A 13,380-nucleotide genomic window follows, 5' to 3' on the forward strand; every position below is an offset into this window, starting at 1 on the left:
ACACCTACAATCCCAGCACTTGGGAGAAGGGAGGAGAACCAGAAGTTCACAGTTATATTTGATTACAAATTAAGTTTGGGGTCAGCCTGGACTACAGACTCTGTTTGTTTGTTTTTGAGATGGTGTTGGGGCTGACCTGAAACTCACAGAAATCTGCCTGCCTCTGCCTCCCGAGTGCTGGGGTTAAAGGTGTGCATGACTACCTCTGGTCTTCAGAATGCTATTTGTATTCATACCACAACAGCGAGTCTCTGAAGAGCGGCCCAGGAAGCCCAGAAAACTTGTCAACTCAGGTGCTTGAGAAATGCTGGGAGCTGGCACGTTGTGAGTCAGAGGCGAACAGATGGAACAGTTTAGGGACCAGGCTCAAAGCTTACTAAAGCTGAAGCTGCCCGTGAACTAGAGAGGTTGTGTGCCCCAAGTGAAGTCTGGGATGGCAAATCGCAATGGTGGGCTGACTGAAGGTAGATCCTGCACTTAGACCAACATTGGTGATTGATTGCATTAGCCAGTCAGTTTTCGCAGACTTTCTCTTCGTGGACTCTAGTAGCTAACAAAAGTGCTTTGTGGGAGCTGGAGAGATGGGCTAGAAGTTAAACGCCTGTGCTGCTCCTCTGGGCTCGGGATCTGCGTTCTCTGCACCTATATCAGGTAGCTCACAACCTCCCATGACTCATAGAGCACCCAGACCCCTCTGTCACAGGATTCTTCCCAACGTGAGTCTTTAAAAAATTGTCTTTACAGTTATCCTCTGCCTCTCTCTCCCTCCCCCTCCTCCTGGAACTTAAGTTCACACATCAAATCAATGACTTACAACATCCAGCTAGAAGTCAATTAGGGAGGTTTGTTGCATTATGGGCGCTTGTTGGTTCCGACTGCTTAGCCCCGAAATAATCACATAAAACAGTATTATTTAAATCACTGCTTGGCCCATTAGCTTGAACTTCTTATCGGCTAACTCTTACATATTAATTTAACCCACTTCTATTAATCTGTGTATCGCATGTGGCTGTGGCTTACCAGCTAAAGTTCCCAGTGTCTGTTTCCGGCAGCGCCATCCCTTTTCCCTGACTCTACCTTCCTTCTACCTTGCTATAGGCCAAGTCAGTTGTTTCTTTATTCATTAACCAATAAAAGCAACACATAGACAGAAGGACCTCCCACACCAGAGGTTGAGGCAGCCAGCTGGAGTTCCTGACTGAGCTTTTTCTCCATGGATGGGCTTCCAGCTTTCTCTTTCCTCCACGGGCATTTTTACACCATGGAATAAACAAGAGTAACCTCTATGGAAAATGGTTTACCCTCTAGCTGTTCTCAAGGACACAACATCTTTTAACATCATTATCTATTTTCCTTTCTCATGTTCCAGAATTGGGCACTCAGGACAGAAAAGTATATCTATTTGTTTTTTTGTTCTGTTTTGTTTTATTTTGAGACCGAATTTTATTGTATAGCCTAGGCTGTCTTGGAACTCTCTCTGTAGACCAGGCTAACCTTGAACTCAGAGACCCACCTGCCTCTGCCTTCTGAGTGTGAAGGATAGAGAACTTGTGGGAGTTGGTTCTCTCTTCTCACCATGTGGGTCCCAGGGATCCAAGCCGGATTGTCAGGATTGGCAGCAGGGTCTTCATCAGCCACATCATCTCACCAGTCACGGGATAGAGAGTTTGGGAAAATACTTTAAAGAAACATTCTGAGTCTGGGACAAAAGAGATTCTTTTGCTCCCAGAATGGACTTTCAACAAACTGATATAGCACGCGGTGATTTTCAATATATTACATAGGTATTCTGCGTAAGTCCACTCCAGTGGCAGAAGAATGGGACTTCACTGATTAGCCTGGGCCCATCCCTGGACCAAGGAGTGGCACGAGTCCCACCTGGCTACTTGTCATGGAGTTGTGTTTGGGGGATAGCAGCCAACATGATCTATGACATGTTAAAATGTTGTGGGTGATCCAAAACCCCTAAAGAAGGCAGTAAATGTCAGTAGCGTGTGGGTGACATGCCACATTATCTGTTTAAAATGAGAGGGGAGGAGAGCTAGAGAGATGACTGTGCAGTTCAGAGTACTTACTGCTCTTGCAGAGGATCTGAGTTGAGTTCTCAGCATCTCAGACAGTTCTCGTCTGTCTTAACTCTAACTCTGGAGGATATAAAGCCTCTGGCCTCCATGGCTATCTATACCTACCTACACATACACACACACACTTCAGAATAAAACAGATCCTTAAAAAATGAAATAAGACATATGCTAGGGACTAAGGCTAGCTTTGTTGCTAAGGGGTTGTCTGGCATGCGTGAAGCTCTGGTATGATCCCTATCCACCACATAAACCAGGCATGGTGGCACACACCGTAATCCTAGCACTAGAGAGCTGGAGGCAGGAAGGTCAGAAATTTCAGATTATCTTCTGCTATGTAGAACGTTTGAAGCCAGCCTGGGATATATGAGACCTATCTCAAAACAGAAACAAAATAAAATGAGGCTTGCTGCTGTGTGTATCCCCCAAAGCTCCCAAAACAAGAAAGAAGTACCAAAGTACCGTGTATCAAAGATGCTTTATTGCATCACTGCTTTTCACAATGAACAGTCAAAAACAAATAATACAAATAATATTAACAAATAAAAGTACCAGTTGAGAGGACCAGACATCAGATAGACACAGGACACAATTAAAAACATTTAAAAAGACTACTGTGTGTATTTGTCATGTGTGTGCGCGCGTGTATGTGTGCACAAGGGTGTTGGTGGGCACTGCTAAGCCTCCATCGTGGAGCAGGCTGAGGCCCAGTGAAGTACCCGTGGAAACTGCATCATAGAGTGGATGCCTGGGCCATTTGACACAGCTCCAGACTTCACACGGACTCCTGTTTTTATGGCTTTCCCAGGATCTATGTCTTGGGGAGGGCAGCCCCTGAGAAGTGCCCATTTGCTGTCTGAGGAGGGACACCAAGGGACTAGGTGCCACCGGCTCCCTTCTTCCTCACTTGCCCTTCCAGAATGGCTTCCTTGGCTTCCCTCTACTACCTAATGCTCATGGTTTCCCTCCATGCTTCTCCTACCAACTAACATCTGAAAGACTTGAATGTCCCCATGGAGGACAGAGCTAATCCAAGCCTCCTCATTCTCCTTGGAAGGTTCCTGGATGCTGGCAGTCCTCCTGAGAAAGCTGGGAGATGTTTCTGTCTCGTGCCTGTGTTCTTGGAGTGAGGCCCTACCACAAGCCACTGACTGTTCACAGGTGGCCAGAGTCTGGAGCTCAGGAGCGGCACTGCCCAGGGACGGGTTATGAGGGGGCTCCCTCTAGATTGGAAATGCTTTTGGCCCACCGGGAAAGAAAAGCCCTCCACCAATCACCATCTTAGCATTTTGTACTAACTGGAGAAAATCAACACTTAACAAGGCTCATAGTGTCTATGTACATTTAATTTTATAGGTGTCTTCAGGGAGCTGCATTCTTCATACAGGTCCACACTCAGAGGGGTTGACAGATGGGGTAGACAGAACCCTGGAGGTCAGGTTTTTGTCTCTGCCCACTTCTCTTGTCCTCTAAACACTCAAAATCACAGCTCGTGTGGGCTGGGCTAGGGAGGGCTCCAAATTCTTCTCATTCTATACAGGAGGAGAGAGAAGAAGAGAGCTGAGGCTTGGAAAAGATTTCCAAACTGCAACAAGAGAACACTGAGATTTGGCAATTAACACCCTTGTCTTCTCTGGCTTTCTCCCTTATGTCTTTGGGGTGTTTCTGTTTGTTTTGAGGCAGGATCTATTTAGCCTAGCCTGAGGTGGTGGTTTGAATGAGGATGGCCCCCATAGACTCACACATGTGAATACTTGGCCCCTGGGGGAGGAGGCTGTTTGGGAAGGATTAGGAGGTGTGGCCCCGGCGGAGGAGCAGTGCCATTAGAGGCAGGTTCATGCAAAAGCCCATTCCCATTCCCAGTCAGCTCTCTCTGTCTCCTAAGGATATGAGCTCTCCTGCTCCTCCAGTGTTGTGCCTGCCTGCCTGCCAACACACTCCACCACAATGGCCATGAACTCACCCTCCGAAACTGCAAGCCTCTAGTAATCTCTTCTATAGCTGGTCTTGGCCATGGTGTCTTATCATGGCAATGGAAGTAACTAAGTCACCTGGCTTCAGGCACATGGTCCTCATGTTTCACCCTCCCAAATGCTGGGATACAGGTATGTGCACTGCTCCCAGCACACTGGGTTTCTCTGCTGTTGGTATTTTCCAACACATTTGTTTTGTTTTTATGTCCTAGGGTCTTGATATGTAGCCCCACTTGGGCTAACCTGGAGCTCACATGTAGTCCAGGCTAGCCTGCCTCTGCTTCCTGAGTGCTGGGGTTAAAGGCTTATGCCACCACTGCCCAGCAGATTTGTTTTTTATGTGCATGAGTGTTTTGCTTACATTTATGTATGTGTACCATGTGCTTGCCTGGAACTAGTAGAGATTGAAGAGGTCATTGGATCCCCTGGAACTAGAGTTGTGGGAGGGGTGGCTGTGGTGCTGGGAACCGAGCCCAGGTCCTCTCCAAGAGCCGCCTCTCCAGCTCTGCTTCAGCTTCCCCTGCCTGGGCATTACATGCTTCAAAGTCAGAGGCGTCACTCACCTAATAGTCAGGGCGAGGCATGCTTCGCTGGTTTACATAAGGATTTTGGGTCTTGACTTTGGGGAAGATGCTGTTGCCAGCTCTGAAGTTGCTGAAGTCGGAGTTGTTGCTAAAGCCGGAGTTGCTGAAGCGGGAGTTGCTGAAGCCAGAATTGCTGAAGCCGGAATTGCTGAAGCCGGTCTGCTGCATTCGTACGTTCTGAAAGTCTTCATCAATCAACTTCTGTTCCTCTACCTTCTTCTTTTTGTTTTTGGAACTATAATCAGTAAAATGAATTAGGATTTAAGGATGGCAACAAAGTTTCTTGAAGCAATCCCCCCTCCTCTTACAGTCCTGGAACTCATTATGTAGACCAGGCTGACCTTGAATTCACAGAGATCTCCCAAGTGTTGGGACAAAAGGGTGTGCCACCATGCCCAGGCCGACGTTGGCATTAGGTGTGCTTTTCAGTTGGTTATGAAGCTAATAGAAGTGAAAGAGAAACCACGACTTATGTCTGACACCAGCAGAATAAATGCCTAAAGAAACATCCAGTGAGTGAGATGCGCTCAGCATACCATGGTCTTAGAAGAGGAAAATGGAGCCTGAGAAGAAGGCTCTGCTTTCAAAGCACTTGGCACAGAAGTGTGGGGACCTGAGTTGGAATCCCTAGAGTCCATACAGATGTCAGGTGGGCATGCATGGAGGCCCACCTGTCCCTCTAGCACTTGGAAGGGGGGACTCGGGAGAGAGATCTCTGGAATAAGTTAGCTAGCCAGAGTAACCATTTCTGTGAGCCCTAGTGCAACTGAGAGGTCCTGCTTCAGTTAGCGGAGAAGCCCACAACAGAGGGAATCTCCTGCCTCAGTTAGTGGAGGACCCCATGCAGAGGAAGCTTCCTGCCTCAGCTAGTGGAGGAGCCCACAGCAGAGGAAGCCTCCTGCCTCCACTAGCAGAGGAGCCCACGGCAGAGAAAACCCCCTGCCTCAGCTGGCGGAGGAGCCCACGGCAGAGGAAGCCTCCTGCCTCAGTTAGCAGAGAACCCCATGCAGAGGAAGCTTCCTGCCTCAGCTGGCGGAGGAGCCCACAGCAGAGGAAGCCTCCTAACAGCAACCCTGGGTCTACACGTTCACCAGCATGCATAGTACCTACACTAGTACATATGTGTTTACACAAATAGAACAAACTGCACACACGTGTACAATGAGGAGAAAAGGAAAGAAGGCTTGGCAGGATGATAGGACTGGTTGGGCCACTTCGGGGGGCCTCTAGTGTGGGAATTCTAAGCCAAGTGTAAGTGTTTGTGCTCACAGGGCCATCGCCCTACCTTACCCAGATTATACACCTGCTTGTCTTCCTGTCCACGGGCCATAGTCCCACTCCCCAGATCAAGAGAGTAGGGACAGCTGCATCTACGACGCAGGCCACCTGTGCTTCAGTCACATTGGGGATGGCATTCACTGGGTGCCTCAGATAGCTAGCTCAGTTTGCCCTGGGAACCCTGTTTTTGAAAGTCTCTCTAGCAAAGACTCCTCTTCCCTAAGATCTGATCACAGGAGGAAAGATTTCATGCTGTAATTCCAAGAACCCTGACTCTGAGGATGAGCTAAGAGCCTGGACAAAAAAGTCTTGATAAACAAACAAACAAACAAAAAACTGTCACAAGGCCACCCAATTCTATAGTAACTCTGGTTCCTGAAGGGCCAGAACAGTCAGCCAACTACCTTAAGAGGACATAGGCTTACTACAAAACCAAGAATGTTCTGCCTCTCTTCCTAGAAGTGAGAAAGCTAGATATTGTGGGGATGGCCCTGTGGCTTATTCTAGTTTTGCTCTGGGAAAGGTTAACATCAAAGTGGAAGAAAACAGCAACAATAGAATAAGAACCGAATATCTCAGACAGCAGTGGTGCACACCTTTAATCCCAGCACTTGGGAGGCAGAGGCAGGCAGATCTCTGTGAGTTGGAGGCCAGCTTGGTCTATAGAGCAAGTTCTAGGATAGCCAGGGCTATACAGAGAAACCTTGTCTCAAAAAACAAAAACAAACAAAACAAAAAGAACTAGGTATCTGTCCATCCTCTACAGTTATAGTGGGAAAAGGCCAGAATGTCTGAGCTAAATATTAGGGGAGAAAGCAGCTGCCTCACAATGTGGAGCCCACTGGGCACATGCCGATGGGAAGAGGGTAGCAGCATCCTTTTCCTGGCAGCTGGAAGAGCGGCAGCATCGCTAGAAATTGCTGAATGGCTAAAGAGACCTCACCTCCCTTCCCTTATGAGACCAAAGGCACCAAGCTGAGATGACCTGACCACTTTAAAACCCGGGGTTTCTGCAGAGGTTGCCTTGGGACCCTGCTGAGGGTCATTCAGCAGAGTACTAGGCAGGTGCATGCTTTGGGGGGAAGTTATATTTGACATCATCAATGGAATTAAATATATGTTTGTTTCGAGGCTGCCCCATAGAGCCCAGGCTGGCCTGAAACTCCTTATGTAGTCTCCTGCCTCTACCAGCTGAGCTGGAATGACAGGGAGCCACCACCACATCTGGTTTGTGCTATGAGAGGTCAAATCCAGGACTTCATGCAGCCTATGCAAACACTCTACCAACTGAGCCCCAGACCCGTTCCTGGATTTTGTTTTGGTGAGGTAGGATCTCATGTAGTCAAGGCTGGCCTCAAACCTGTTGCTATGTAGTTGAGGATGGCCCTAAACTCTTAATCCTCCTGACTCCACTTTCCAAGGATTGAGTACAGGCGTGTATAGCAATGCATAACAAGTTAAATGGTGCTAAGGGAAAGTGGTTTTTCTGTTGTTTGAGACAGAGACTCTCTATATAGCCCTAGCTGGTCTCAAACTCACAGAGATCCGCCTGCCTCTGTCTCCTGAGTGTTCGGATTAAAGGGGAACACCACCACACTTGCCTCTTGTGAAGAGTGATTAACGCCACAGAAAACTGATTGCTGGGTCTGATTAGTGTGAAGCAAAACTAAAACTGAACAAAAATTTTCAAACTATATATATATATATATATATATATAATCACTTAAAAAGGTAAAATTGAGGAAGGGCTAGAGTGATGTTCAATGGATAAGAACACATACTGTTGGGTCCCAACGTCAGTCTGGGTGCCTCACAACTGTCTATCACTCCAGCTCTAGGGGATCCAATACTCTTTTCTGGATTCCTCAAGCACCTGTACTCACACGGACTTATAAAAGCATACATAGATAAATGTGTGCATAAACTACTTATACATACTTACATAAAAATAACAAACAATTCCTTTAAAATGAAGGAAAATAATTTAAAGAAGAAAAAATTATTGTGGGAGAGAGGCCTGCCTTGTTTGTTTGCTCTTCCCCACCCACGAGTATGTTTTGGAAAGCAGCTTATCTAGCAGCATCTACACACACACACACACACACACACACACACACGCACACCCGTACCTCACTGAGACGATAAATGCAATCAGCAGGATGAGAATGAGGGCTCCAGCAACGGTGCCCACAATGGTGAGGATCAGCTGGAACGCTGAAAGGGAAAAGACAAGAGTGGTGTCCTGGTTAGTTTTAACCGTCAACTCCGCACAACCTAGGCTGGGAAGAGAGTCTTAATGAGGCATTATCTAAACGGGGTTAGCCTATGTGGTATGCCTGGGGCAGAGGGGTCTTGACTGTTAGTTGATTCAGGAAGATCCAGTCCACTGTGGGAAGCATCATTCCCTAGGCAGGCAGTCCTGAACAGTAGGAGAGAACAAAGCTAGCTGGGAGCAAGAGAGCAGCAAACAAGGATCCATGCTGTAGGGTTAAGACAGCCCCTTTAGGGGGCCGGGTTTGCCTCGGGTGAATGCCTACAGATAAATGGGTGCGCAGGAGGAGGCTCCGGCCCCTTTTCCTTCCTACCTCCTGTGCCACGCGGGAACTTCGGTTCAGTAAGTTTATCATTAAAGTGTAAATATTCTTTAATATCTGCATTGCATTTATTTACAACGATACATTTGGTGCCCTCCCCGTGGGGCTTTGCCAAGACCCGGCCCAAATCGGAGCCTCTTGGGGCCACTGCTCCTGGCGGTGGTCTCCCTGGGTGCGCGGAAGCAGCTGAGATTCTGAGTGACTCGATTTTCCCTGCTGCTTGCTAGAGAATCAAGCGGGACGGGAGAGCTAGCACTCCTGGCGTTTTGAAATCAGCAGCGCCTCTGTAACAGCGTGATCAGTCTCTGTTCCCCTCCCACCTCCGCCAGTGCTCGGGTCACGTGACAGCCGCCCTGCGAGCCCCAGCAGGCCGGCATCCCTCTGATTTGTTCACTTTGGAGGCTTTTCTCTCTGTTGCCATTCTGGCCCAATTGCTACTTATCAGTCTGGTGTCTGTTTCAATTTTGTTTTTGAGTCATTTATTTCAGACTTAGGCCACGTGGACTCAAGTGGACTCTTTCACCACCACTGGCAGGAACTGGTCATTACAGGTAAAAGAATTTTTTCTTTTATACATAAAATGTCTGAGAATGTAACAGTTTCAGATTTCAACAGCTTTTTTGAGTGTACCATTTGGGAGATCTTACAAGAGGTGTCTATCACCCCACATCTATGGATATTTCTGGGATTCTTAATTTTCCTTAGCACTATTTGGTTTGATAATAGGAAAATGATCAAATCTCTTAAGGCAGAGGTTGAACGTTTAAAAACTATTGAAAATGACAACAATCTTCTCAAGAATCAGTTTGAAGTTCTCCAGGAAGAAAACAGATCTTTGTTTAACATGACTCGGTTAACTGAGCAAAATCTAGAAAAGGTACAGGCTGATGTTAAGGAGAAATTCATTACTATGGAAGAAGGAACAGCTGAATTAGATCGTAAGTTCCAGCAGTCCCTTTCTGTAGGAACTGAAACATTAACTGAGAGAATCAAAACTGCTGAATGTGACAATCGAATTTTGTCTAAAGCTTATGACAGATTGGCGGAAAGATTATCAATACAAGAAGGCACGGTTTATGCCATAAAAATTATGTCCAAAGATGACAAGTTATCTCTAATGGACAAATTTCATACTTTAGAATCCTCAATAAAGGCTTTGGAACATAATTCTGGACAGGAGATTCAGACATTACAAAAAGCAATGGTGAATAGAATTGAAAAGATTGAGGAATTTCTAAATTCTGATGAAGAAGAGCAAAGGGTAGAAAGGCAAATTTTAACTACATCTGTGGATAAATCCCTTAGGGACAATTTCCACAAAGCTCTACCTACAGCTCTACATGCCTTTCCAGTAATAACAACAAAAAAGGTGATTGGTTCCAGAAACCCTAGGGTCATCAAGGAAGATACATGGGAGCCTGTCCGTATGAATGATCTCAAAGAAATTAAATAGGCCGTCATGACTTTTGGGATGCATGCCTCTTTTGTTAAAGAGATGCTAAAATCTTGGGCCACAACAAGCAGAGCAACCCCCTCAGACTGGCTCCAGCTGAGCTCCGTGGTCCTTGAGAGTGGACCGCAATTAAAATGGAAATGCTTATTCAGGCATTATGACGATACACCATGCGCTCATTCTCCTTTTGCTCTTGGCTGTAGACTGCAATGCTTTGAGTTCCTGCCTTGGTTTCCCCAAAATAGTAGACTGTAACCTGGAATTATAAACCAAACACAGTTTTCTCTCTTATAATGCTTTTGGTCAGGGTGTTTGTCTCAGCAACAGAAATAAAACTGGAACAGAGGCCTCCAACAATCTGGTCCTGCTGTCTACTGCATAGGGACTCGTGTTTCTAGGGTCTCAGTGTGAGCTCCATCAGGTTCCTGTCTCCCAGCCCTGAAGAGAGGCACACAGGACAGGTGCCCATCTCTGCTGCCACCTTCTCCTTGTCTTCATGCCCTAACCATGCCCTACCATTAGGTGGTCTGCAACTCACAACCATTACATGCAGCCTTGCCAGCTATGAAATCCCAAATACAAAAGGCACTGTTGGCAGCCAGGTCTTCCTGGGCTACGTGGGGTGGAGGACCTCACTGAGGTCTACACTCCCTCTCCATCTCTCCTGCCATTGCCTGCCCTCTGTCAGGGTTAAACATGTCATTAGTAGAGGAGGCAGGTAGTGAATATCTTATGAAGGGGGAGACTGTGAATGCCTACACTCTTCTACCTCAGACTTGTGCTATAGACCTTCCGGTATGTAACCCAGGATGGGTTCTCCTGCCTCGGCATCCCGAGTACTGAGATTACAGACATTCAACACTCTGCCTGGCTGCTATGGACTCTTGGAATATGACCATAAGAATAGCCTGTGAACATAACTCTCACACCAATTCCAAACACTTAACCTGACAAACGCTAGAAAACTCATTCATGGCAGGTGGTGGTGGCACACACCTTTAATCCCAGCACCTGAGAGGCAGAGGCAGGAAGATCTCTGTGAGTTTGAAGCCAACCTAGGTCTACATAGCCAGTTCTAGGTCAGCCAGGATTATACAGTAAAACCCTGATTCCAAAACAAATAAACAAACCAATGAATGAATAATAAGATTTAATAAGACCAACCAGAGAACTTAAATGCCTGCTTTCTAAATGCTCACCAATACCCACCATTTTTGGAAGCACCGTCTATAATACAGAAATTGAGTATGATGACTAAGGATATAATGACCCTTCTCTGGTCTGGAGGGGGTCCAGAGGCACCAGCTCACCCCTGGGTCTGAGTTCTGTTGTTTCCAACAGCAGAACTATTGCTGCCCATCACCTTAGGGTGGGTATGGGAGGCAGAACCCAGGAGACAAACTCCAAGCTGAGTTTCTCTCTCAGTGCATGACGGAAGACTGGCGGAGTGGGGAGGACTCTGGATGTAGTCCACATGTGTTTCTTGGATGTTTAGTAACTTAGGGTGTCGATACTTACGGTCTTTGCAGTCCTGGCCACTATAGCCAAAGGGACACCTGGAACACAGTCACAACAGGAAGCCACATTAAAACCCTTGTGGAGAGTATGCTGGAGTTCCCACCCCAATTTCCATTTCTCCCTTCCTGTCTGCCTTTCATTCTGTCCTCCTTGCTCTTTCTGTTATCTTCTTCATGCTACCACTTTTCCAAGAGAATATTCCACGTGGTTCTAGTATGGTGAGGTGTGCTCAATCCAATATGGTTTCATTTGCCACAGACTGAACAGAGCTCCTCTGAACTCCAGGAAGGCTTGGCAATTCAGGCGAAATTGAACCCAAGAGGCATGGAGTAGCATGGCCTCTCTCAAGGGGCAACTGGTGAGCAAGAGCCTGTCACTCATGTTCATCTTGGTTTCCTCATCTCACAGCGGGCACCTAACACGTTTCTCACGACTGTATGATAGGTCCTACCTATGGTGGTTCCTGGAGATGCAGACTGCTCCAAAACTCTTGGATGATGATGGCACAGTGATACGCTGAACCTGCCAACCCATGCCAGCTCACCAGCTGATGCTAAACCTTCATATGTGCTGCAAGTTCTAGCCTCGCTATGCTGTGACGAGACAAAGATGGAGTGGTTTCTTACGGTTCACACTTGCCATCATCGGTGGACCTCTGGTAGCCCGGCATGCACGCACACTTCAGTGGTCCGTCACCATTCTTTAAGCATTGCTTCCTCTCCTCTGCACTGCAGGACCTAGAACACTCGAGAGCTTTAAGATAAAGTGATTTCAATGTCATTATCAGAAAGAATATATTTTAAAAAAATTTAAAAAGTGTGTGTGCGTACATGTATGCACGTGTGTGTGTGTGTGTGTGTGTGTGTGTGTGTGGTGGCAGACATATTCCACAGCACATTTGTGAAGTCACAGGACAAGTTAATGGGCAGAGTCGGTTCTCTCCTCCCATCTTTATCTGGGTTTGGGGAATAAATTCAGGCTTGTTCAGAAAGTGCTTTTGCTGGTTGAGTCACCTCACCAGCACAGAGACAGTCTCTTCAACTCCAATATAGCATGTGATAGCATACAATTTTGTACACTGGCTTTTCTAAGTAAAATAAGAATGTGTCTTCTGTGAAGATGACCATGGGCCACCTAGGCAGCTCCTAGGCCATGGGAACTCAAGCAGTCAAGTTTGTCTTTTGAAAGTACAAGACGCCAGGTGGTGCTGTTGCGTGTACACCTTTAATCTCAGCCCTGGCGGGGTGAAGGGAGCAGAGGCAGGCGGATCTCTGTGAGTTTAAGGCCAGCCTGGTCTACAGAAAGAGTTCTAGGGGCTGGAGAAATGGCTCAGAGGTTAAGAGCATTGCCTGCTCTTCCAAAGGTCCTGAGTTCAATTCCCAGCAACCACATGGTGGCTCACAACCATCTGTAATGGAGTCTGGTGCCTCTTCTGGCCTGCAGGCTTACACACAGACAGAATATTGTATATATAATAAATAAATAAATATTTAAAAAAAAAAGAAAGAGTTCTAGGATAGCTAGGAGGGTTACACAGAGAAACCTTGTTTTGAAACAACCCCTGCCTGCCCCCCTCAAAGAAAAAGAAAAAGAAAGGAAACACTAGAGAAGAGAAAGTGAGAATTGTGAAGACTGTTTGGGAGCAGGGACACTTACGAAGACAAAAAGGATTCTGTGGGGTCGACCTTGTAAACCCAGCTTTGCATGCGCATTGTAAAGGATTCTGGCAGCCGTCGTCATTGTCGTCACAGCCATAATAGTCACACAGATATTCTTCTGTATGAGGCATAAATAGTTCAAAAACACATTGAGCATACCCATATAATCCACAAAAGCTCTTCACTGCCTCATGCTCACTCGCTATTCAATATCATTTAATTTTTCCTTTTTTTAAATTTT

General features: G+C 46.7%; 1 protein-coding gene and 1 long non-coding RNA gene across 2 annotated transcripts in view; one reads left to right on the forward strand and one right to left on the reverse strand.

Moving 5' to 3' along the window:
• Window positions 1-3,015: 3,015 nt before the first annotated feature.
• The window catches only part of LOC142845994 (mucin-13-like), a 32,717-nt gene continuing 22,352 nt past the window's right edge, over window positions 3,016-13,380 (reverse strand). The window contains exons 7-12 of the mRNA XM_075965751.1: window positions 13,138-13,257; window positions 12,108-12,234; window positions 11,482-11,519; window positions 8,046-8,130; window positions 4,618-4,873; window positions 3,016-3,613 (exon numbers count right to left, since the gene is read on the reverse strand). Of these exons, the coding sequence (XP_075821866.1) occupies window positions 4,618-4,873; window positions 8,046-8,130; window positions 11,482-11,519; window positions 12,108-12,234; window positions 13,138-13,257 (626 nt within the window). The 3' untranslated portion in view covers window positions 3,016-3,613. The remainder of the gene's footprint in view (window positions 3,614-4,617; window positions 4,874-8,045; window positions 8,131-11,481; window positions 11,520-12,107; window positions 12,235-13,137; window positions 13,258-13,380) is intronic.
• LOC142846007 (uncharacterized) lies at window positions 8,973-12,129 on the forward strand. The gene is made up of 3 exons (XR_012910014.1): window positions 8,973-9,061; window positions 11,740-11,839; window positions 11,926-12,129. It is a non-coding gene; the product is annotated as an uncharacterized LOC142846007 (long non-coding RNA).

This window comes from Microtus pennsylvanicus, chromosome 1 (genome assembly GCF_037038515.1).
Source record: "Microtus pennsylvanicus isolate mMicPen1 chromosome 1, mMicPen1.hap1, whole genome shotgun sequence".
Taxonomy (NCBI): domain Eukaryota; kingdom Metazoa; phylum Chordata; class Mammalia; order Rodentia; family Cricetidae; genus Microtus; species Microtus pennsylvanicus.